At 34.2% G+C, this 27,165-nt stretch overlaps 1 protein-coding gene across 1 annotated transcript in view; it reads right to left on the reverse strand.

Annotated features, from left to right (window-relative positions):
- LOC134243062 (uncharacterized) overlaps positions 1–25,849 on the reverse strand; it is a 28,928-nt gene extending 3,079 nt beyond the window's left edge. Inside the window, exons 1-3 of the mRNA XM_062725281.1 lie at positions 25,534–25,849; positions 24,059–24,274; positions 370–501 (exon numbers count right to left, since the gene is read on the reverse strand). Of these exons, the coding sequence (XP_062581265.1) occupies positions 370–501; positions 24,059–24,274; positions 25,534–25,849 (664 nt within the window). The remainder of the gene's footprint in view (positions 1–369; positions 502–24,058; positions 24,275–25,533) is intronic.
- Positions 25,850–27,165: the final 1,316 nt, after the last annotated feature.

The following is a 27,165-nucleotide window of genomic DNA, read 5'->3' on the forward strand; positions in this document are numbered from 1 at the left end:
ACTATGTAGTGAACGTTTCACACAAGTTTCACCTTTTCTGGCACAATGGTTCTGGCAAGTTTTTGTCAAAATTTGGCTATTGGTTCTTGGGAAGAAGTCGAAAGTGGGAAAGTTTACAAGTGATATAAAGAATGTCAACATCTGGTGAATGTAAACATCACCCAGACTTGACCTTAACTTCAATACAAGCATCACTTGCAAACAGAGGTGTTAATTAATCTTATTGTGACAGATAAAGCATGCAGCATCTCAGTCTTTCAAAGGTATTGTGACACTATTTGGCTGTGTTAATTTGAAGACTTATTTCTAACCACACATTTCTACCAAATAATATTTTAAATGGAGTTAAATAAAATTTATAATCCTTACCACCTTGTTCATCAACTCTTCTTTTTTTGGAAATATTTTCTTCCATATCCAACACAGTGCTTGCTATAGCAGAGATTCCCAGATGTGAGGAGAAGACAATATCGATAAATCCATGCCAAACTTGCTCATGCCCTAAAATGTGATTACAATTACCACAGATATACACATTGTAAATAATAATGTCATTTTACATAAGAAAAGAGGCCAAAGGACCTTAACAGTCACCAATGTATAATATTATACTTTCATGCAAATTAGTTGAATCTGATTGGTCGAGAAAAATTTGTTGAAAAACACTATTACACTATCATCGAAATCAAAAAGCGATGCACTAATTTATGTTTCTTAGCCTACTTGTGTGCCAATTTACATTGAAATCAGACCAAAACTGTAGAAGTAGCATTTTAAAGGAATTTCACAGAAATTTATAATTTTAGTAATCATGGCAACAACGTTCATTGAAATCAAAAATCGATGCACTAAATTATGTATCTTAGTGTAGTATACTTGTGTGCCAAGTTATATTAACATCAAACCAAAATTGTATGAGGAGTAATGTTTAAAATGAATTTCATAGAAATTTCTATTTTTAGTAACCACGGCAACACTGTTCATCAGAATCATAAACTGATGCACTAAATTATAAATCTTAGTATAGTCTACTTGTGTGCTAAGTTATATTGAAATCAGACGAAAACTGTAGGAGTTGTAGCGTTTTAAAGGAATTTCACAGAAATTTCTATTTTTAGTAACCATGGCAACACAGCTCATCGAAATCCAAAACTGATGCACTAATTTATGTATCTTAGTGTAGTCTACTTGTATGCCAAGTTATATCGAAATCAGACTAAAACTGTAGGAGGAGTAGCATTTTGAAAAATTGTTTACAGACAGACAGACAGACTAGGAGGAAAACTATAGTCTCCTCCAGTTTCACCGGTAGGGGACTAATAAATGGATTTTTAATGTTTTGAATGACTATTTCACAATTAACCCCAATTATTCCCTCATTGTCAGTTTGTCACCAATATGACAAACACTGGAGACTCCAAACGATGCACCACATCTTATTTGTTTATCGGTTAATAGCACTTTTAAAATTATAATTGTCTTTTTATTCCTTGATTATCGTCAATCATGCAGTTTGCTTAAGGTCTTTTTATTGCTTAAAATAATCTTGATTGTTTACTTTTTTTCGGTCAAAATTTTATTGAAGTCGCATATTGGAAATATATAACACGGTACTTCCTAATAAAAGTTACCAGAAATCCATCTGTCCTGACAACTGTAGGTGTAGAATTTACATTTTGTTAACAAAATTATTATTTCAAAAATCAGGTTAAACACTGAAATCTTGTTATTACTGATACTAATATTTTCAGAGCCTATAAGCTAATATTTGTTTATTAAGGTCTTCCGTCTTCACAGAAGACCTTATAGTTATTCTACTGTTTCTTATTATTAAGGTCTTCCGTCTTCACGGAAGACCTTATAGTGATTCTACTGTTTCTATTAAGGTCTTCCGTCTTCACGGAAGATCTTATAGTTATTCTACTGTTTCTTATTATTATTTTTCTTATTTTTTTTCCAAAATTTTGTGCATGCGATTTCTCAGCAACTATTCAATGGATTTCAATGAAATTTTCAGAAATTATGTGCATCTATATGAACTTGATACATCTGGGAGGAAATCTGATAATTCGCTTTTGGTGCCAAGTTATGGCCAGTTTTCTGATTTTAAAATGCAATTTTGTCGCACATTTTTCGAAAAAATGGCAAAAGATTTGAACTGGAGACTTATTTAAGAGCATAGGGCATGGTTATTAGATGTGCGTAAGCCCCATTTCGTGCGTCGTTGGTGCTTCCGGTCGCTACCGGAAGCGAATTTAAAAAGTGGAATTTTTTCAACTTTTTTGTTTTCAAATGTTTTTCTATGATATTAATTATCTTAATAGTGACTCTTATGCGAATGAGAAATATGTAATTTGTTTTAGAATCGAAAAGTTCAATCTCGAGATATTTGCATTTAAAACATTGAAGCGGTGTTTTCAATGACTGAATGGTTAGCGCGTTGGATTGTTACGCAGGTGACCCGGGTTCGCTCCCCCGAATATCCGAATTTTTTTTTTTTATCACTTTTTAATATCGATTTTTGGTTTTTTAAATTCAGAATCAGACGGAAGACCTCTCGTTGCTCGCAACTAGATCGTTTCTATTTATTCTTATTATTATTATTCTTTTTTTTGACAAAATTTTGTGCACGCGATTTCTCGAAAACTATTCAGTGGTTTTTCATGAAACTTTCACAAAGTATTTGTCATTATATTAAGTTGTTACATCCGAAGAGAAATTTGGAAAATTTGCTTCTGGTGCCAAGTTACGGACGATTTCCTGATTTTAAAATGCGATTTTGTCGCCCCTTTTTGTCGAAAATGGCTAAAGATATAAACTGGAGACTTATTGGAGATGATAGATCATGACTTTGTGGTTTGTGGAATCACCTTTCCGTGCGTCGTCAGTACTTCCGGTCGTTTGAAGATGCAAATAAAAAAAATTGTATTTTCTAACTTTTTTGTTTTTCAGTATTTTTCATTTATTTTTGGTATGTTAATAGAAACCCTCCTTTTAATGCTTACTATATAATTTGTTTGAATGTTGATAAATCTAAAGTCTAGATATTAGCATTCAAAAATCCGAAGCGTGTCCAAAATGGCGGCTGTCTCTGTCAACGCGGACATTTCGCAATAGGGGTTTACGGAGGCAGCCGAGCGTTTGCTTGAACGAAAGTAACATAAGGACAAATGAAATGTTAAGGAATACTTGGACTGTCACGTCGTAGTTACGTTGCAGTTCTGTGTCAAACTAACGTCTTCTGTAATTGGTTTTGGCTGGTTCAAAGTAGAAAAAGAAAAGACTAAATGTGCAAATGAAATTCGATACCTAATATGTTTTGTGCACGACGGAAAAACAGATCTGAAATCATACTTATAAGTAATACGTTTTTAAAAAAAAGAATATCAATTAGAATTGTGAGTATAAATATTAACAACTGTTTTTTCTACGCACACTTGTGTCATATTAAACTAAAGTAAGACAAAAATAAGAAAACAATTTTTTTAAGCATTCTTGTCTCAAAGACCTGATTCAAGTTTTTGAGCATAGATGATATCTGATTCCCTGACCGTCGTAGGGCGAGCCATGTTTTTCGGCGAAACGTTTCAACTTTTTTCGATTAACTAATCGTGACAGTTCACTTTGGGGATAAACAGGAAATTTTAAAAAGTTAAAAATTCATAAATGTTTCATCGCTTTAGTGTTACATGCATATATACAATATGGAATTTGAAAAATGTGTTAAATATACTTTCTAAACTTCAAATCTTAGGCTGTAAGAACGTTTTGTTAAATTTCATTGAAGCTATCACACCTATTGAATAGAACATTCCAAAGAAAAGGCGCGAAGATTAACTCATGGCGTTTGGCGCTAAATTTTGAATAGTGACCCGCCTTTCATAATTTTAAGAGAGAAGCACTGTTTCGTTCATATATACGTCTAGTAGATTTAGAGTAGAGGTCCCGATAAAGTAATTTTAGTGCGTTGAAATTTCATGCTGGCGACTTTGATTCAATCCCTCTTGTGTGCAAATCTTTTTTTTAAAAATTTTTTAGCTCGATTTTACGTTTTCGTTCAGGAATCGGACGGAAGACCTCTCATTGCTAGCAACGAGTTTCACATCTAAGTATTATTAAGGTCTTCCGTCTTCACGGAAGACCTTATAGTGATTCTACTGTTTCTTATTATTATTATTAAGGTCTTCCGTCTTCACGGAAGACCTTATAGTGATTCTATTGTTTCTTATTATTAAGGTCTTCCGTCTTCACGGAAGACCTTATAGTTATTGCTCTGTTTCTTATTATTATTATTATTATTATTTTTCTGACACGATTTCTCGAAAACTTCTGGATAGAATTACATAAAATTTTCAGGAAAGATGTGTTGTAAGATACTCTTGAAAGTTCCAAGACAATTTTTGGAAATTCCTCTCTGGTGCCAAGTTTTGGACCATTTTCCTGATTTTAAAACAACATTTTGTCCACGATTAAACTCAAAAACGGTAAAAGATATCAATGTGAAACTTTCAGAGTTAATAGATGATGATCAATGCTTTCCAGGACGCAACTTTTCGTTCGTCGTCAGTACTTCCTGTCGCTACCAGAAGCCAATTCAAAAAGTCCAAATTTTCAACTTTCTTTGTTTCTCAATATTTTTCATTTATTTTTGGAATATTAATAGAGACACTTCTATTGATGCTTACTATATAAGTTGTTTTAATATTGGTTAATCTGAACTTTAGATATTAATATTTGAAAATCTGAAGCGGGCCCAAGATGGCGGCTGTCTCTGTCAACTCCGACATTTCGCGAGTAGGGGCTTATGGAGGCAGCTGAGCGTTTGATTAAACCATTCTGACATAAGGATACATGAAATGCAAAAAACTACTTGGACTCTTACGTAGTAGTACGTTGCAATTCAGTGTCAATCTAAAAAAACTTAATTTCCGTTTCACTGCTTTAGTGTTACTGGGCTAGATACGATATGTAAAGTGTACAATGTGTTAAATATACTTTCCTAACGCCGAAATAAAATAAAGGTGATAAGAATGTTTTATTTAATTAATTTCATTGAAGCTATTGCACCTCTTTAATAGATCAGTACAAAGAAAAGGTGCGAATATTTACGCGTGGCGTTTGACACGAAATTATGAATAGTGGCCCGCCTTTTATGATTCTTAGACAGGTGTACTGTTGCAAAAGTATACACAAATATATATAAAGCAGTATTCCCAATAGCTAAATGGTTCGCGCGTTGGTTAGAAATGAGAAAAAAAAAGGCGCATTCACGTTGGCGACCTGGATTCACTCCTCCTTGTGATCAAAATTTTGAATCACTTTTTAGTTCGATTTTACAAGTTTTTTTTTCCTGAATCGGACGGAAGACCTCTCGTTGCTCGCAACGAGATCGTATCTAGTTATTATTATTATTATTATTATTATTTTTCCGTACACTAAATTTTGTGCACACGATTTCTCGAAGACTACTGGGTGGATTTTCATGAAATTTACAGAAACTATGTGTTGTTATCTGAAGTTATTTTTTCCGAGAGATTTTTTGAAAATTCTCTTCTGGTGCCAAGTTACGGGACATTTTCTGAATTTAAAATGGAATTTTGTCTACGGTTAATCTCAAGAACGGTAGAAGATATCAACATGAAACTTTCAGGGATTATAGATCGTGATATTCACTATCCAGGACGCGACCTTTCGTTCGTCGTCAATACTTCCTGTCGTTAGGAGATGCGAATTTAAAAAAGTGCATTTTCTAACTTTTTTGTTCTTCAATATTTTTCATTTCTTTTTGGAATATTAATAGTGACCTTTCCATTGATGCTTACTATATAAGTTGTTTTAGTATTGGTTAATCTGAACTCTAGATATTAATATTTGAAAATCTGAAGCGGGCCCAAGATGGCGACTGTCTCTGTCTACTCCGCCATTTCGCGAGTAGGGGTTTATGGAGGCAGCTGAGCGTTTGATTGAACCATTCTAACATAAAGATACATGAAATGTGAAAAATTACCTGGACTTTCACGTGGTAGTACGTTGCAATTGAGTGTCAATCTTGAAACTTAATTTTCTTTTCACTGCTTTAGTGTAACTGGGCTAGATACGATATGTAATGTGTACAATGTGTTAAATATACTTTCTTAACGTCGAAATAAAATAAAGGCCATAAGAACGTTTTATTTATTTAATTTCATTGAAGCTATCACACCTATTTAATAGATCAGTCCAAAGAAAAGGCGCGAATATTTACTCGTGGCGTTTAGCGCGAAATTATGAATAGTGGTCCGCCTTTTATAATTCTTAGACAAATGTACTGTTGCAAAAGTATACAAAAGTATATTTAGAGCAGTGCTCCAAATTATAGCATAATGGTATGCGCGTTAGGGATAAAAGAGAAAAAAAAGTGCATTGACGTTGGCGACCTGAGTTCAATCCTCCTTGTGACCAAAATTTTGAATCACTTTTCAGCTTAATTTTACGAGGTTTTTTTTCCTGAATCGGACGGAAGACCTCTCGTTGCTCGCAACGAGATCGTATCTAGTTATTATTATTATTCTTTTTATTATTTTTTTTCCAAATTTTGTGCACGCGATTTCTCGAAGACTACTGGATGGAATTACATGAAATTTTCAGAAAAGATGTGTCGTAACATGAACTTGATCTATCTGAGCGATTTTTTGAAAATTCCTTTCTGGTGCCAAGTTAGGGGACATTTCCTGATTTTAAAATGACATTTTGTCTGTGGTTAATCTAAAGAACGGTAAAAGATATCAATGTGAAACTTTCAGGGATTATAGATCGTGATAGATACTAACCAGGACGCAACCTTTCGTTCGTCGTCAATACTTCCTGTCGTTAGGAGATGCGAATTGAAAAAAAGCATACTTTCTAACTTTTTTGTTTTTCAATATTTTTCATTTATTTTTGGAATGTTAATAGAGACCTTTCTATCAATGATTGCTATATAAGTTGTTTAAATATTGGTTATTCTGAACTCTAGATATTAAGATTTGAAAATCTGAAGCGGGCCCAAGATGGCGGCTGTCTCTGTCAACTCTGCCATTTCGCGAGTAGGGTTTTTTTTGAGGCAGCTGAGCGTTTGATTACACCATTCTGACATAAGGATACATGAAATGTAGAAAACTACGTGGACTCTCACGTAGTAGTGATATGGTTGGAGAAGTTACCTCCTGTTACTTGTTTATATAATAGTAGATAATCAATGTAAATATTGTAATTAATTGGTCAATTGACAAAAGAATTATACAAGTATTATTATACAAATATGGACTCAATGTAGGTCAGTATGCATTTATAATGACCCAGGATGACAGATATTGACCGAAGATACATGTAGTATTTCGACCGAGGGCGCTAGCCCGAGGTCGATATACTTCATTTATCTTCGGTCAATATCTGTCATCTTGGGTCATTATAAATGCATATTGACCGTGCATTGAGTCCATATTTATTATATTATATAAATAATAATTTCCCAAATTTATTAGTGCAATGAATATCATCCTATTATTTACAGAGATAGTATTATCCATAAATAAGATGAATGTAAATGTTTCAGAATTCAATGAATATTAATCAGAGGAAATTGTTTCGGCAATAAACTTCCCATATCATAATAATGACGCAAGATATCTATCTCCGAATAACACAGAGTACCCCCTTCCCCAGATTGAGAATCGCTCTCGTTTACACTTGCAGACGAAATGCACTGACAAAATATAAATACCTATGTCTTCTAAGAATAGATACAATCTTACATGGCATGCTTGTCTATATTTTCTTTAGTCTCCGTAATCGCGTAAACAGCGTCAAAACTCTGCTCGCCGAGTGGAAAGGTTGAACTCAACCATGAAATGGTATGTGCTTATTATTCTCGAAAAATATTCACAAATATCCTAGTAATTGTTTTGTATTATCAGTCTCAGAGTTCTTCAGTATATGTTTTAAACTTGCGAACTTCCATGTTTATCTAAAGCGAAAGTGAAAACGAGGCAGCTCGTGCGAGTCATTATTCGCTTTCAGCGGTCGTTATTAAAAAATAAGTACTTCGTATTGACCAATCAGATTACCGGATTTCACAAAGTTATATAATATTGATAAATGATGTTCTGTTAGAAAATAATAATAGTGTTGCCAAAAGAAAGGCAGTCTGTTGTATTTTATCAATATGATATCTGATAACTTATGATCATTGATTAAGTTTAGGTACAAGGGGGCAGTACAGCCAAATGGCTTGTGTCTTCACTTTAGTACAGAAACCAATTAGTGTATCGATCAAATCGAATTGTGCAAAGTTGCCGTAGTCAGTGAATAGATAAAATATAGCTGTGTGACGCTAACTATAGGTTTGTCATTAGGACAGAGAAGCTCTTACAAAATTAAACACCGTGTGAGTATATTGTAGCTACTTGGCTAGAGTTATATAGGCAACTTGGTAAGCAGTAAGACACCAGGCAGGTGTTAAAGGCTAAATCAAGAGGCACCAGGCAGGTGGCTGTTGACTTATATAGTCAGTTGTATAGTGAGGCAATTGTCATATGACACCAGGCAGGTGCCGGTATTAACTGAAGATATATAATTGTACAAAGCACTTAGGTCATTTGATTTAAAGACACCAGGCAGGTGTCATATTATTATCTGTATATATTCGTTCAATCATATTCCCAGTAAAACTCGGTAATCCGAGCACGGACCTACTGACCGCTCAGGTCCGACACGTTATAGTAGTAAGTTGTAACTGAGTGTCAATCTTAAAACTTAATATCCGTTTCACTGCTTTAGTGTAACTGGGCTAGATACCATATGTAATGTGTTTAATATGTTACAATACTTTCTTAACGTCAATAAAATAAAGGCGCTAAGAATGTTTTATTTTTAAAATTTAATTGAAGCTATCATACCTATTTAATAGATCAGTCCAAAGAAAAGGCGCGAATATTTACTCGTGGCTTTTGGCGCGAAATTATGAATGCTTTTTATAATTCTTAGACAGGTGAACTGTTGCAAAAGTATACACAAGTATGTTTAGAGCAGTACTCCCAATAGCTTAATGGCTAGCGCATTGGGGATAAAGTTTTTAAAAAAAAAAGCGCATTCACGTTGGCGACATGGGTTCAATCCTCCTTGTGACCAAAATTTTGAATCTCTTTTCAGCTCGATTTTACGTGGGTTTCTTTTCCTAAAACGGACGGAAGACCTCTCGTTGCTCGCAACGAGATCGTATCTAGTTCTTTTTATTATTTTTTTTCCAAAATTTTGTGCACGCGATTTCTCGATGACTACTGGATGAAATTACATGAAATTTTCAGGAAAGATGTGTCGTAACATGAACTTGATCTACCTGAGCAATTTTTTGTAAACTCACTTCCGGTGCCAAGTTACGGACAATTTTCTGAAATTAAAATGACATTTTGTCCACGGTTAAACTCAAAAACGGTAAAAGATATCAACACGAAACTTTCAGGGATTATAGATAGTGACAGATACTATCCAGGATGCGACATTTTGTTCGTCATCAATACTTCCTGTCGTTAGGAGATACGAATAAAAAAAATCGTATTTTCTAACTTTTTTGTTTTTCAACATTTTTTACTTATCTTTATGATGCTAATAGAGACCCCGCTATTGATGCTTACTATATAATTTGCTTTAATATTGATAAATCAAAACTCTAGATATTAACATTTGAAAATCTGAAGCGGGACCAAGATGGCGGCTGTCTCTCTCAACTCCGACATTTCGCAATAGGGGTTTACGGAGGCAGTCGGGCGTTTGTTTGAATGAAGGTAACATAAGGATAAATGAAATGTAAATGAATACGTTGATTGTCACGTAGTAATTATGTTACAATTCTGTGTCAAACTAAAGATTTATTCCAGAGTCTTCTCAAATGTCTTCTAGAATTTGTTTTGGTTGGTTTTCAACGTAGACAAGAATAGATATGGGTTACCCCATATCCAAAGATATTCGACTTTTAGATCAATATGTTTAACATTGTTAAGTGACGTTTATAAAAAAAAAAACTGCACTGTCTAGCTATAGAACTTGTGTAAATTTCGTGAGTCTCCTAACCATGCTAACAAACAGTACACATACCTATGTCCGCAAGACAGTTAGCCTTGGTCTATACACACGTGCGATGGAGTTGTCAAACGGACTCCCGCGAACAGAGAAGTTACAATGGCAGACAGAACTTTTTTTCATAATTAGATCACATGAATACAAATTCTGATTCATAAAAATTAAACGATTGTCAGTTTAGAAATCCCCGGCCAGTTCGGGTTTTGTTACACATTTTACAGGTACTCTCCCTATGTGTAGTTTGCCTATACACGTGCAGGAGTCTGCTCAGGGATTGAAAATTCCATCATTTAATATACTACACACACAGAATGATTATTTCTTTCTCTTAGAGGAAACTATATGATAATTAACGAACAATTAACATGATTTTACTACAGTTGTTGATACAGTATAATCAATTCATCAGTGAAAAAATATCAACCGAAGAATGACCTAGATATTCTCTGTTATCAAACATGTTAAAAAAAAGCTGTGGAGGGAGCGAGCGTAGGAATATTCACATTTTTTATTTGCATTTAGGGGGGAAAGTGATCTTTGGAGGAAAAATTAACATTAATTTTGGTTTCTTTAATGAATGACATACACAACATTATTCTTATCATGAACAATTATGTTGTATCTACTTATTAATGATGGAACTATTTTCGTCGGAACAATTTGTGTGAGTCGCCGCTGACTACAGTAATATATCTTGAACTAATAGTATGCACTGATTGAATATATTAAAAAAGAAAAGACTAAATGTGCAAATGAGAGATACCTATTATCATTTGTTTTGCAAGATGGAAAAACAGATCTTAAATCATAGTTAGGTCTTTCCACCTTTCTGTGGAAAGACCTCTTGAAATGCTTATGTTTATTATTAGGTCTTTCCACCTTTCTGTGGAAAGACCTATTGATTTTCTTCTGTTTATTATTATTATTATTATTATTCTTCTTCCGCTGATTTTTTGTTTCGACATTTATCGAAAAGACTTTTTGTTCATCGTAAAGGTCATTAAAAGTTAGGAACACATTTGACCCAACGCGTATGAACTATGACGGCTTTCGAAGTTATTTCCCCTTTCGCAAGAAATGCTTGTTATCGCTACTCCTTTGAAACCGTAAACCGTAGAGGTATGGAACCTTCACCAATGTCTTGACTTAATTGAGAGGACTCTGGAATCTATTCATTGCAAAAGTATTCGGTGAGTCCTTCAAGGAGTTATTGCCCCTGAAAGTCTTAAAGCTGACAAGAAAAATTAAAAACTTTTAAAGGACAAGTGGTATAGATATGGGACCAAGTGCATGAGATCTTATGACCTTTGACCTTGAAAAGTAGGTCAAGGTCAAAGGTCAAGGTCATTGGAAAACTAGAGAAATGGTCAATTGAAGCTTAAAATCCAAATGACCTTGACCTTTGACCTTGAAATTTGACATTGACCTTGACCTCTGACCTTGACCCTTACTCAAAAGGTCATAAAGAAATATACATTACCTTTATCTAGATTCAGCTTCAAGTGTTAATCTCAAGTTTAACTCTCTCTCTCTCTCTCTCTTTTTTTTTGGATGACCTTGACCTTTGACCTTGATAAATGACCTTGACCTTTGACCCCATTGACCCAAAGGTCACAATCAAGCTAAAGGTCGTGGAGGTATTTACAACCATCACTCTAACAAATACTTATAAAATACCCCCCCCCCCCCTTAAAAAAAAAAATAAAATCAACACCAACTTAGAGAAAATGTCTACAAGTCAAACGAAACGAAATATCAACATAAGATTCGTAATAAAAGGAAGAAGAGACCTGAAAGAAAGTGTCCTGAGAGTTTTTAGGTGAGTCTCTAAAGTACAATGAAATTCTAGTGAATATCGGCAAAATCTGCATTTTTTTTCTGGCTGAAATTAAGTTACTGCTGAGCATAAAAATTAATTAAAGCTCGTATTGGCTATTTCTGCAATTATTGTTGATATCATTCGATTCTCCTGCTCTATTACGACATTTTAATACCAAGTATTCTTGCTTTCTTAGGTGTATGGAATTTATTTTAATTTTATTTAGATTTAAATATGAATCGGCTGAAACTCGGAAATAGCGATTTTTCATATAAAATAAATTTGCACGCTCTCCGTGACACCGTCTTCTTCATGAAATGCATGTTTCAAGTTTAATTTATGCTCATAACTATGAATTCAATGCAAATAGAGATGATTATTTAATCTAACCTATGAGTTCGCCATTTCTGTCAAAACGAACGCGCCTATATTTTCACAAATTGTAAACACAGTGCCGACACGGAAGTTCGAATGTATCATAAGCTCTGTATGATTAACTCAATCTATTCAAACTATAAACAAACTTAAATGATTTTTTTTTTACAGGAAATCTCTATTTTCATTATCCACCAATCGTTTTTCTCGAAACTATTCATTATTCCTCTCTATGTTCCATAACAAACAAATAAATACACGTGTTTCTGTACTATTTTTATTTAAATCCACGTGCTTTCATTTCTTTTTTTTTTCTTCACTCTTAGTTTACGGAAAACAATGTCATCGGAGCCTGTGGTGTAGTGCGTAGAGCGTTCGCCTGGCAATCTGAGGGCTGAGGGTCCACAGTTCGAATCCTGCTGGCAGCACTTATTAATTTTTTTTTTTTTTTTTTATTTTTTCCTTTTTTGGTTTTTCTTTTTAATTCAAATGACATGAAAACTTAAAAGAAAGGTGCCCCTGAAAAAAGACCATTAATTGTTCAGTGAACAATTAGTCCACTAGTTATTATTAAGTCTTTCCACCTTTCTGTGGAAAGACCTTCTTGAAATGTATTAAAATTAAATATTTTATGTTTATTATTATTTTTCCGTTATCGACTTTTGAACCGAAAGACTTATCGAAAAACTTTTTGCTTCGTGACACTGGAAAAGAAAAGTTATTTTGAAAAACTACCCAAGGCGCATGACCTATGACCCCTTTCTTTAAAGTTATTGACCCCTTTCGCAATAAAAGCTTGTTATCGCTACTCCTCCGAAACCGTAAACCATGGAGAAACAAAACCTTCAACAATGTCTACGACTTCTTTAGGAGACTCTTAAATCTATTCATTGTGAAAGGATTCGTAAACCCCTACAATGAATTATTGCCCCTGAATGTTTGCGATGTTTACAATTATCAAGATCTTTTCTTAAACGACAAGGCGTAGAGACATGGGGCCAACTGCAAAAGATTCTTTGACCTTTGTCCTTGAAATTTAGGTCAAGGTCAAAGGTCAAGGTCATTCAAAATATGTAAAATTAAGCATTTTTCATAGCTCTTTTGTTCTTCACCAAATTTTAAATATCTTTGCATCTTCAATATGTACTCTTAAAACCATTTCAGGGATTTCATGCTTGTCCCCTAAGATTGACCCCTCTAAAAGTTAGTGCCCCCTTCAGTGTAAACCCTTGTTATCGCTACTCCTCTGAAACCGTAAACCGTAGTAGTACAAAACCTTCAACAATGTCTGCGACTAATTAAGTACACTTTCCAATCTATTCAGAGCAAAAGAATTCGTAAACCATGTAAGAAGTTATTGCCCCTGATAGTTTACGATGTTTATGAAGAACTTAAAACTTCTTAACGACAAGTCGTAAATACATGTGGCCAAGTGTATGAGATATTTTGCCCTTTGACCTTGAATTTAAGGTTGAGGTCAAAGGTCAAGGTCATTGAAAAAAGTATGAAATTGCTTATACATGTTTATTTTTACAAAATGAACTTGACCTTTGACATTGGTAGTTGACCTTGACCTTTGACCTTGACCCTTACTCAAGAGTTTATAACATATTCATTATTTATATAGCTTTGATCCAGCTTCAAGTGTTAAACTCATGTTTATGAGAGTTTTTTTTTTGATGACCTTGACCTTTGACCTTGATACCATCAAATTTATCAAATATCCTTGTAAAACTGTTTTCAAATGTCTCTCTGTACCCGTCAAGTCTGACGTATAAAAAAGTTCTTCCTCCTTGTGAGAAAAGCCTTCACATCGTTACGCATTCGAAACCATTGAACGTAGCGATGCGAAACCTTAAACAGTGTCTTCGACAACTTTAAAAACTTTTACCTTCAAATTTAGGTCAAGGTCAAAGGTCAAGGTCCTTCAAAGCACATATTATTAGGTCTTTCCACCTTTCTGTGGAAAGATCTCTTGAAAAATGCTTATGTTTAAGGTCTTTCCACCTTTCTGTGGAAAGACCTCTTGAAATGCTTCTGTTTTTTATTATTCTATTTCTCACCTTATGTTTTGACACCTTAAGACTTATTGAAAAACCTTATAGTTCATGATACTGGATATTTAAAATTATTCCGAAAAATGACCCCCCATGTTTTAATTTCGACCCCTTATGCAGTTATTGCCCCTTTCACTGTAAAGCTTGTTATCGCTACTCCTCAGAAACCGTAAACCGTAGAGATATAAAACCTTCACCATTGTCTTCAACTAATTTAGGAGACTTTTCAATCTATTCATTCCGAAAGTTTTCTTTGACCCCTTCAATGAGTAACTGCCCCTGAAATTTTATAAATTTTACAGAAAATTAAAAATTTATAAAACGAAAAGTCGTAGAGACATGAAACCAACTGCATAACATTCAATGACCTTTTGCCTTCAAATTCATTTCAAGGTCAAAGGTCAAGGTCATTCCAAATATGAGAAATAAATTTCTCTTAATAGCTCTTATGTCCTTAAATATATACGATCTATCTTCTGTCTTTAATATGTACTTTTGAAATTCTTTAGAAGATATAAATCTTGGCCCCTAAGATTGACCCTTTTAAAAGTTGTTGCCCCTTGTGCTAAAAACCCTTGTTATCGCTACTCCTCTGAAACCGTAAACCGTAAAGGTATGAAACCTTCACAAATGGCTTTGCCTAATTATGGGGACTCTTCAATCTATTCATTGCAAAAGCATTCGGTGACACCTTCAATGAGTTATTGCCCCTGAAACTTTTTGAATATTACAAATAATTAAAAATTTTGAAAACGACAAATCGTAGAGACATGGGACCAACTGCATAAGATTCATTGACCTTTGACCTTAAAATTCATGTAAAGGTCAAAGGTCAAGGTCATTCCAAAGATGGAAAATTTATTTCTTTTTATATCTCTTTTGTCTTTTAACATATACTTAATGTCTATGCATCATTAATATGTACTCTCAAAACTGTTTTTACTCTTGTCCCCTACCATTAATTTCTTTAAAAGTTATTGCCCCTTGTGCGAAAAACCTTGTTATCGCTACTCCTCCAAAACCATAGACCGTAGAGACACCAAATCTTCACTAATGTCTTAAGGATCTTTAGGCCTAACTTCAGTGTATAAGTGCTAAAGGATCTGATAACCCCTTATATGACTTATTGCCCTTTAACTTCTTTGTACTTACTATTAAACCTTATAACTTGTATTCTATAAGTCATAGAAGCATGGGGTCAACTGCATTGTGACCCTTGACCTTTGACCTAGAATATTTTTTAAATTTCAAATGTCAAGGTAATTCTTTTTTTTTTAATTTTATTTTTTTCTATGCTTTCAGACAATTTTTGTTTCTTTTTCATGGAATATAATTTTAAGGAGTCAAATCTAAAACAAATTTGAAATTTAAAGAAGGTGGAAAGACCTCTTATTGTTCTGTGAACAATAAGTCTCCTAGTTATTATTATTATTTTTCTTCCCGGACTTTTGAAACCGCAAGACTAATCAAAAAACTTTATAGTTCATGATATTGGATATTAAAAGTTATTCCGAAAAACGACCCCCCATGTTTGAACTTTGACCGCTTTCGAAGTTATTGCCCCTTTCGCTAGAAATGCTTGTTATCGCTACTCCTTCGAAACCGTAAATCGTAGAAATATGAAACCTTCACTAAAGTCTTTGACTAATTGAGAGGACTCTGGAATCTATTCATTGCGAAAGTCTTCGATGACCCCTTCAATGAGTTATTGCCCCTGAAACTTTTTGAATTTTACAAATAATTAAAAATTTTCAGAACGAGAAGTGATAGAGACATGGGACCAACTGCATTAGATTCATTGACCTTTGATCATGAAATTAATGCAAAGGTCAAAGGTCAAGGTCATTCCAAAATTGAGAAATTAAGCTCTTTTTATATCTTTTTTGTCTCTTAACATATACAAACTGTCTTAGCATAAATAATATGTACTCTTAAAACTATTTAAAAGATTTTATTCGTATTCCGTAAGATTGATCCTAACAAAAGTTATCGCCCTTTGTGCGAAAAACCTTGTTATCGCTACTACTTCGAATCCGTAAACCGTACAAATATGAAACCTTCACTAAAGTCTTCGACTAATTGAGAGGACGCTGGAATCTATTCATTGTGAAAGTATTCGGTGACCCCTTCAATGAGTTATTGCCCCTGAAACTTTTTGAATTTTAGAAATAATTAAAAATTTTCAAAACGAGAAGTGATAGAGACATGGGACCAACTGCATAAGATTCATTGACCTTTGAGCTTAAAATTCATGTAAAGGTCAAAGGTCAAGGTCATTCCAAAACTGAGAAATTTAGTTCTTTTTATATCTTTTTTGTCTCTTAACATATACAAACTGTCTTAGCATCATTAATAAGTACTCTTGAAACTATTTTAAAGATTTAATTCGTATTCCGTAAGATTAACCCTATTAAAAGTTATCGCCCTTTGTGTGGAAAACCTTGTTATCGCTACTACTTTGAAACCATAAACCGTACAAATATGAAACCTTCACTAAAGTCTTCGACTAATTGAGAGGACTCTGGAATCTATTCATTGCGAAAGTTTTCGGTGACCCCTTCAATGAGTTATTGCCCCTGAAACTTTTTCAATTTTAGAAATAATTAAAAATTTTCAAAACGAGAAGTGAAAGAGACATGGGACCAACTGCATAAGATTTATTGACCTTTGACCTTCAAATTCATTTCAAGGTCAAAGGTCAAGGTCATTCCAAATATGAGGAATAAATTTCTTTCAATAGCTCTTATATCCTTTAACATATACTATCTATCTTCTGTCTGTAACATTCACTCTTAATACTCTTTTAAAAAATTTTTTCTTGTACCCTAAGATTGACCCTTTGAAAAGTTATTGCCCCTTGTGCGAAAAACCTTGTTATCGCTACTCCTTCGAAACCATAGACCGTAGAGACACCAAACCTTCACTGATGTTTTAAGGGTCTAAAGACCTAACTTCACTGTATCAGTGCTAAAGAATCTGATGACCCCTTATATGAGTTATTGCCCTTTAACTTCTGTGTACTTACTATTAAACATGATAACTTGAAAACTATAAGTCGTAGAAGCATGGGGTCAATTGCATTGGGACCCTTGACCTTTGTCCTTGAACATTTTCTCAAGGTCAAAGGTCAAGGTCATTCCATTTTTTTTTAAATTTTCATTTCTCTATGCTTTAAGACCATTTTGGATTCTTTTTCATGGAATTTAATTTTAAGGAGTCAGATATATAACAAATTTGAAATTCAAAGAAGGTGGAAAGACCTCTTATTGTTCTATGAACAATAAGTCTCCTAGTTATAAATTATAGTTTTTCAAGAAACAATATCGATGTATATTGTAAGTATAAAACGTAACCACTGTTTTTCCCATGCACACTTGTGTCGTAATACAAGAGACAAAAATAAGAAAACCATTTAATAAGATCGTCTAATGGAGTTTATATTAACATTCTTTTCTCAACGATCTGATTCAAGTTATTGAACATAAATGGTATCTAATTCCTTGACTGTCGTAGAGCGAGGCATGTTTTTCGGCGAATCATTTCAACCTTTTTATGAAAGTGTAACTAATCGGCATAGTTCACTTCTGAGACGGGAAATAAAAAAAGTTTGAAATTATAGTAATTTCACTGCTTTTGTGTTACTTTTCTATAGAATGTGTACAATGTGTTAAATATACTTTCTAAACCTCGAAATGTAGGCTATGAGAACATTCTTTTTTCTTAATTTCATTGAAGCTATCACACCTATTTAATAGATCAGTCCATAGAAAAGGCGCGAAGATTTAACGTGGCGTTTGGCACGAAATTATGAATAGTGGCCCGTGTTTTATAATTCTTAGACAGGTGTACTGTAGCAGAAGTATACACAAGTACATTTAAAACAGTACTCCCAATAGCGTAATGGTTAGCGCGTTGGGGATAAAAGGGGGAAAAAAGCGGATTGGATTTTCACGCTTGCGACCTGGATTCAATCCTCCTTGTGACCAAAATTTTTAATCACTTCTCAGCTCGATTTTACGAGTTTTTTTTCCCAGAATTGGACGGAAGACCTCTCGTTGCTCGCAACGAGATCGTTTCTAGTATTCTTAATATTTTCGTATTTACCAAATTCTGGAAATGACCTTTGTCCGCTGCATTTCTCTAGAACAGCTTAAGATATGAAAGTTAACTGTGTCAGATGTCATAGATCATTACTTGAGAATGTGTGGATGAACATTTTTTCCGTCGTCAATTCTTCCGGTCGTCACAGGAAAGGGGATAGAAAGTCGATTTTTTAAATTTCTTTGTCTTTCTTTCTTTCTTTTTCTGTGATGTTCATGACATAAGTAAAGGCCCCTATTTGCTGATTTTACGTATAACCAGTTTCTTGATTTGATAAAGAAGGAATTAAATATCTTTGAATATCTTAGAACTTTCGCAAACGTAGGTTCAACGTTTCCTTAAACACTAAAAAATATTCATTTCATTTTCTCATAAAAAGACTTCGCGGGGGAAAACCAATTGTACAAATATGCAGGTAAGGTCTTGCCCGGAATGGGGAATGGACCTGTAGGAAACCTTCTCTGGTTCCACAGAGAAGAGATATTAGCAAATAAAATGTTTAAAACATGTATCATGTCTGTGAATCTTACCCCTCCCCCATGTTTTTTTTTATTTGTAAGCTGTAAGAAACCTACCCCCTCCCCCCCCCCCCCACTTTTCTCACTTATTAAAATGAATGCTAATTCCGCTTTAATGTTTTACATTCTACATAAAATGACCTTGACATTCATATAACAAGGCACTGTTCTTGAAGTTAAGAAAATGATAAGGCTTAATTCTTTCTACAAAATAATGATAATCTAGAAGTCTATATTCAAGACACCCACCCACCCCTGGAAGCGCGCAGCCAGGTAGAATTCGCAGATATAACATCTACAACTTACAAGTAACGTTTTAAAAGTTTCATTCATAAACCAGAAGTCTCTGTCGAGACTGTAGCTCTACTGGTTTGTACTTAATATAACAAAGGATGAGAAAAGAAGCCATTGCCATTAGACCACAACTGTAGAAGGAGTAGTGTTTAAAAGGAATTTCACAGACATTTCTATTCTTAGTAACAATGGCAACACTGTTCATCGAAATCAAAAACTGATATCTTAGTGTAGACTTCTTGTGTGCCAAGTTATATTGAAATCAGACCAAAATTGTAGGAGGAGTAGCGTTTTAACGGAATTTCAAAGAAAATTCTAATTTTAGTAACCATGGCAATACCGTTCATTGAAATCAAAAACCAATGCACTATTTTATGCATCTTAGTGTAGTCTACTTGTGTGCCAAGTTATACTGAAATCAGATCAAAATTGTAGGAGGAGTAGCGTTTTAAAGGAATTTCACAGAAAATTCTATTTTTAGTTACCATGGCAACACCGTTCAACGAAATCTAAAACCGATGCACTATTTTATGTATCTTAGCGTAGTCTTCTTGTGTGCCAAGTTATATTGAAATCAGATCAAAATTGTAGGAGGAGTAGCATTTTAAAGGAATTTCACAGAAAATTCTATTTTTAGTTACCATGGCAACACCGTTCATCAAAATCAAAAACCAATGCACTATTTTATGTATCTTAGTGTAGTCTTCTTGTGTGCCAAATTATACTGAAATCAGATCAAAATTGTAGGAAGAGTAGCGTTTTAAAGGAATTTCACAGAAAATTCTATTTTTAGTAACCATGGCAACCAGTTCATCAAAATCAAAAACCGATGCATTATCTTATGAATCTTTGTGTAATTTACTTGTGTGCCAAGTTATATTGAAATCAGATCAAAACTGTAGGAGGAGTAGCATTTTAAAGAAATTTCACAGAAAATTCTATTTTTAGTAACCATGGCAACACCGTTCATCGAAATCAAAAACCGATGCACTATTTTATGTTTCTTAGTGTAGTCTACTTGTTTGCCAAGTTATATTGAAATCAGATCAAAATTGTAGGAGGAGTAGCGTTTTAAAGGAATTTCAAAGAAAATTCTATTTTTAGTAACCATGGCAACACCGTTCATCAAAATCAAAAACCGATGCACTATTTTATGTATCTAAGTGTAGTCTTCTTGTGTGCCAAGTTATATTGAAATCAGATCAAAATTGTAGGAGGAGTAGCGTTTTAAAGGAATTTCACAGGAAATTCTATTTTTAGTTACCATGGCAACACCGTTCAACGAAATCTAAAACCAATGCACTATTTTATGTATCTTAGCGTAGTTTTCTTGTGTGCCAAGTTATATTGAAATCAGACCAAAATTGTAGGAGGAGTAGCATTTTAAAGGAATTTCACAGAAAATTCTATTTTTAGTTACCATGGCAACACCGTTCATGGAAATCAAAAACCAATGCACTATTTTATGTATCTTAGTGTAGTCTTCTTGTGTGCCAAGTTATATTGAAATCAGATCAAAATTGTAGGAAGAGTAGCGTTTTAAAGGAATTTCAAAGAAAATTCTATTTTTAGTAACCATGGCAACACCGTTCATCAAAATCAAAAACCGATGCATTATCTTATGAATCTTTGTGTAATTTACTTGTGTGCCAAGTTATATTGAAATCAGATCAAAACTGTAGGAGGAGTAGCATTTTAAAGAAATTTCAAAGAAAATTCTATTTTTAGTAACCATGGCAACAACGTCCATCGAAATCAAAAACCGATGCACTATTTTATGTATCTTAAAGTAGTCTACTTGTGTGCCAAGTTATATTGAAATCAGATCAAAATCGTAGGAGGAGTAGCGTTTTAAAGGAATTTCACAGAAAATTCTATTTTTAGTAACCATGGCAACACCGTTCATCAAAATCAAAAACCGATGCACTATTTTATGAATCTTAGTGTAGTCTTCTTGTGTGCCAAGTTATATTGAAATCAGATCAAAATTGTAGGAGGAGTAGCGTTTTACAGGAATTTCACAGGAAATTCTATTTTTAGTAACCATGGCAACACCGTTCATCGAAATCAAAAACTGTTGCACTATTTTGTGTATCTTTATGTAGTCTACTTGTGTGCCAAGTTATATTGAATCAGATCAAAATTGTAGGAGGAGTAGCGTTTTAAAGATATTTCACAGAAAATTCTATTTTTAGTAACCATGGCAACATTGTTCATTGAAATCAAAAACCGATGCACTATTTTATGTATCTTAGTGTAGTCTACTTGTGTGCCAAGTTATATTGGAATCAGATCAAAACTGTAGGAGGAGTAGCATTTTAAAGGAATTTCACAGAAAATTCTTTTTTTAGTAACCATGGCAACACCGTTCATCGAAATCAAAATTCGATGCACTATTCTATGTATCTTAGTGTAGTCTACCTGTGTGCCAAGTTATATTAAAATCAGACCAAAATTGTAGGAGGAGTAGCGTTTTGAAAAATTGTTAACAGACAGACGGACAGACAGATGGACGGACGACGGACACCTTACTATCGCATAAGTTCTATCTAAAAATTAGTTCCCCTAATGTCATCTGATAATTTGCTATCTTTCATTCTTCCTATGTTTTGTCTGTAGAATTTATAATTATTTTATTTAAATTTTTTTTTTATCTTGAGAAAATAAAGATTGTCAGCTGCATTTATTAGCATTTCGTGTTTTCTTGTATATCTATTACTTGCATGTGAATAATGCCATCAAATAATATAGAAGAAATCGAACTCCATTTCCATCTTTTTTATTTCATTCATAAATCCTTGGATCCGCTCCAGCAGATTGTAGGAGGAGTAGCGTTTTGAAAAATTGTTTACAGACAGACGGACAGACAGACGGACGGACGACGGACACCTTACTATCGCATAAGTTCTATCTAAAAATTAGTTCCCCTAATGTCATCTGTTAATTTGCTATCATTCATTCTTCCTATGTTTTGTCTATAGAATTTATAATTAATTTATTTTAAAAAAATTATCTTGAGAAATTAAAGATTGTCAGCTGTATTTATTAGCATTTCGCGTTTTCTTGTATATCTATTACTTGCATGTGAATAATGCCATTAAATAATATAGAAGAAATCGAACTCCATTTCCATCTTTTTTATTTCATTCATAAATCCTTGGATCCGCTCCAGCAGCTGCGCGTGGCCTCATCGCCACTATAAACAAAACAGTCACCACGCCGAAAATGTTCATGTTTCCGCTAAACTTAGAAAGTTTATACATGATTTATCATCTCATAACAAATATCAGACCTGTCCAATGCAGAAATGCTCGAATTGAAGGGGGAAATTCAGGAATTATTTTGCGGTAGCCATATTTTGCCGTGAACCTTTGTAATTAGGGTCTTCCAACGGAAGACCCTTCTATTATTCTATTGTTTCTTTTTCACTATTATTAAAGTTTTCCGTCTCCAACGGAAGACCTTATTGTTTTCGTTCAGTTTCTTTTTCCCTATCATTTTTTTTCTTACCGATTTTTGTGCACGCGCATTCTCCGAAACGGCTCGGTCGATTTTCACGAAACTTTCAGATCTGATAGATATTGGTCTGAACCTTATTGGAAATTTTTTATAAGTACATCGTCACTTCCGGTCGTGAGATATGGACGATTTACTGATTTTAAGAGGGTCGGCTTGTCCAGATAACTCCTCCTAAACGACTGAAGGTATTGAGTCAAGATTATCAGTGAAGGTAAAAGAAGGTTTGCTAAGTTGCATATGCGTGTCCAAATTTTCCTAGCGCAAAAGGCACCGGAGCTTGGTAGGGCCAAAAAAATGTCTCAGAAACATCTCGCCAAATTTGACACCTTTTGTTTCATATCGTCTTATCTGTTCATAATTTGTTTAAACGTATTGAAGAGAAGTTGTGCAGAATGTTAGGAGCTTTTATATTATACAAAGAAAAAGAGGCTGATTCCTCAAATTAAGGTCTCAGAAGGGCCAAAAGTCCTTTATTGATATCTCTTTAATGAACAATATTTTGTTATAAATTACTGAAGCAAAAATGTTTATCTTTACGATCTGCGACAATATATTGTAAAATTGTGATCATTGTTACATAATTAGGGGCCATAAGGGGCCAAAATGCTAAATCTTTGATTCTTTATATCTCCAAAGGGAGAAATATTTTGATAAGCAGAATTAAATAAATGATGATCAGAATCGTATTCTAAAAAATATACAACCATTTAATTTTCGAAAAAAGGCCCCATTAAGGACTTGAATGGATGACCCCTAAATATTTTTATTCTGCACATCTCGAAAACGAGAAAAAATTCTGAAAAGTTGTTTGAACAAAAAGTCTTTAAAATCCAGAGCCTCATCATTTGATATGAAGAAAAAGGGACTGACCCTTCAAATAAAGGACCTAGAGGGACCAACAGACTTTCATCTATAGCTGTTTGTTGATATATAAATCAAACAAATTAAATCAAATTAGGGAAGTCTTGATATCATCATGTCTTAACAAAGATCATAAGGAAAATATCTCGTCTATTCGAAAATTCGGACGGAAGACCTACTCGTTGATCGCAACGAGATCGTTTCTAGTTTATAACTATGTTTGTAGGATGTTGTGTTAGAAGGGGGGCCACAGAACACTTGTATACTGCAAACAGTCTAATTTTTCATTGTCTTGACAAATTTACCATGGTGCATGACTGTTACACATCTTCTCATTTATAAGTTCTGTTCAATGAAATAAGTTACTAGGCAATTCTAAGCCTACTAATAGGATATCTTCATAACTGTTTTTTTCATACCTATTCCTGTTCCACCAAATACAGGTGTCACTTTACATCCACACCTGCAATTCTTCCTTTCCCTTGCTTTATTATCAATTTTGTAGGACTCCCCAGGAGCTAACTTTCCTAGCAAGTGCTCTGCAAGTGTAATGCTTATATCTGTCTCTGTAACTGCCATTTCCTCACTCTTTAGTCTGATGTCAAAGACTTTTTTCAGACAGGTTTCATTACACTCTACAAATAAATATAGGTAATCAAAGATTACGAAGCTCACCTCGACGAATGTTATACAAGTAATGCAAATTTCACATCATATGTTTTCCCCGTTAGTGTATATCCAAAGATCAATATTCATGCAAGTTTGATTTAAGCGGGACTTATATAGTTACTTGGAAAAAGACCCGCTCAAAAACTTTTAACCTGTTTACTACTCAAGATAATTTTGGTCAGTTCCAAAAATTCAAAGCAAGTCTGGAAGTTTTCATCCTTAGATGCACCATCTATAAAAAGTTTAACATAACAGGCCATAATATTATATAGCTACTCCAAAAAATTATCTTGGTCACTCATCTGGAAAATGTAGGTCAGATTCAGAATCCAAAGCAAGTCTGGAAGTATCCATCCCTAGATACATCATCCATGCTAACTAAAATTCACTCATCATGTGGAAAATCTAAGTTAGATCCAGCATTCCAATCAAGTTTGGTAGTGTCCATCCCTGGATGCATCATCCATGAAAGTTTGGTCCAGGTAGGGCTTGTAGTTACTTTGGAAAGGACCTGCTCCAAAATCTTTAACCTGGTCACTCATGTGGAAAATCTAGGTCAGATCCAGCATCCCAATCAAGTGTGATAGTGTCCATCCCTGGATGCATCATCCATGCAAGTTTGGTCCAGGTAGGGCTTATAGTTACAGAAATTGGGAATGGACCTGCTCCAAAATTTTAACCTGGTCACTCACCCGGAAAATCTAAGTCAGATATCCAGCATCCAAAGCATCCCTAGGTGCATCATCCATGCTAGTTTAGCCCAGGTAGGGCTTATAGTTACTTAGGAATAGACCTGCTCCTAAAACTTCAATCAGGACGCAGACGCCAGGGGTATAGATGGTTCTCCTGGTAATTTAAGCAAGAGTTATTCCCTATGGCCGTCATCTGTAGGGCAACATTCCCAGATCCCTTTATCATGTCCATTATTCAAGTTCAATTTGTTACACTGGTTATTGAGGTAAAGTTAACACTATTTTTCTTGTGAAAATACGTTTTTTAAAGCCTCTATACAGAATAGCTTAATAAAGCTATATAGCTATTTGAAGCTATATAGCTAAATCAAGAGATTGAACTGGATCTGACGATGGTGGCTAAGGGGCATAACTCTGAGGCAAAATATGTCAAAGGAGAAGCATCTATCTGTCCATAGCATAAGCTATCTCGACTTTGTTGAGGTGAGCTAGTAAAAACTATCCCCTGCCACCAAAGTAATTTCTTTTCTCACCTTTAGCTTTGTAAAATGCATTAAGGCGTAAAGCAGCATCTTTCATGTCACATTCCATGTTTTTAAAGTCATCGCTGCTTGCTTTTTCCAAATTTTGCAAGAAAGAAACTCCGTCTTTGAAGATTGATGTAAACGGGAAGAAACAGGGTCGTCGTTTTATTTTGTACCTTAAAACTTCGTATACACAAGAGACTTCTGAAAATGAAATACTTTCCGTCCCATTGCAAGATTCTAGTCTGACAATAGCAAACTGTAGCTTATTTAGTCCTAGGGCAGTTAGACCCTCAAATATACGTTTGTCAAACTTTACCTCCATCATGGACTGGAATCAAGAAAAGGGATCCCATCCTGGTCTAATTTAATAAATACAATGGATCAACAAGATATTGACTTATTTTTGCGTTTTATTTATCTATTTATTGAAAATATTCATGTAAACTTATAGCAAAATCAAAATCATTACTGTCGTGATTTAAGTTTTTAATTAGGTAACAGCCAAGTAGCATCCAAGTAGCATCGATTTTGAAAGTGGTTGAGGGGGGGGGGGGAGCCAGAGAAAATTTTTTTGCTGACTTATTGACTTACCTGAAAAAGTTGACAAGCAAAAAAAAAAAAAAAAAAAATTACCTTTGACCAAACTCGAAAATCCTATTTGTGTGTGTGTGTGTGTGGGGGGGGGGGGGGGGGTTAGATAGAGGTCGATTTTTTTTTCAATGCCAACACCATTTTTTGGAGAATTCCCCACATTTCCCTCATATCAATTTCCTGTAGTATAAAGTGAGATTTTTGCTTTTCTATTAACATTTCCAATAGTAAGAGTAAGTTTGGGAAAAAAAGTGGGCGGCCAGCCCCCCCCCCCCCACCCTTATTGCGTGCCTGGGTAATCACGTCTTTGAAAATTGCAAAGATTACATCAACATTTGGTGTATATTTTAGACTTTTTATCATTAATTTGTCTGATGACTTGTGAAATAAAAAATTCATTTCATTGATGTACAATGATTTATTACTTTTTACAATGTATGCATTGAATTATTTTCATATTAAACTATGCCATCTTTTACATTAGTGCCTCTTCATTATAATTAAGAATTTCAGACAAGAGAATCTGTATAAGAATAAAGGCTGTTAATATTTCCTTTCCAAAATTTTTTTTTTATTTATCGTAGTTTACGTAAAATTTTATACATGTTTCTTTGTTCGGTTTAGTGGCATGGAGTCCAGGATGAGCTGTCAAGGTGGAAAAAAGGGCCATGCACGGCCCATCCGTCAAGCAGATTACAACACAAACACCCCAGACACTGAATTAGTCGCGAAATACTTTTCTGACCAAACCCAGATCTATTTGTTTAGGTGGGTTCCCCAAAACACGTAGCCACCCTGTTTTTTTTTAGTTGAGGGTGGGAATTTTTTTCCAGATTTTTTTTTTTTTATGATGATAAAAACTTAATTCAGACTCCTGTGATGGGGTAGCGAAAATACAGGTCTGGTTTTAATCAGATTTCTGATACACATTGAAACTGCTTGAAAAGTAACTGTTTCTTTTGCAATTTATTTTGAAAAGCATGATTCCCTACCTTATTTTTTGTAAATATTAGAATACGTGTGAATGCATGTAACATGAAGATTGGA

This window comes from Saccostrea cucullata, unplaced genomic scaffold (assembly GCF_032062105.1).
Source record: "Saccostrea cucullata isolate Sc308-1 unplaced genomic scaffold, CSIRO_AGI_Scuc_v1 ctg8985, whole genome shotgun sequence".
In the NCBI taxonomy this organism is placed as follows: Eukaryota; Metazoa; Mollusca; class Bivalvia; order Ostreida; family Ostreidae; genus Saccostrea; species Saccostrea cuccullata.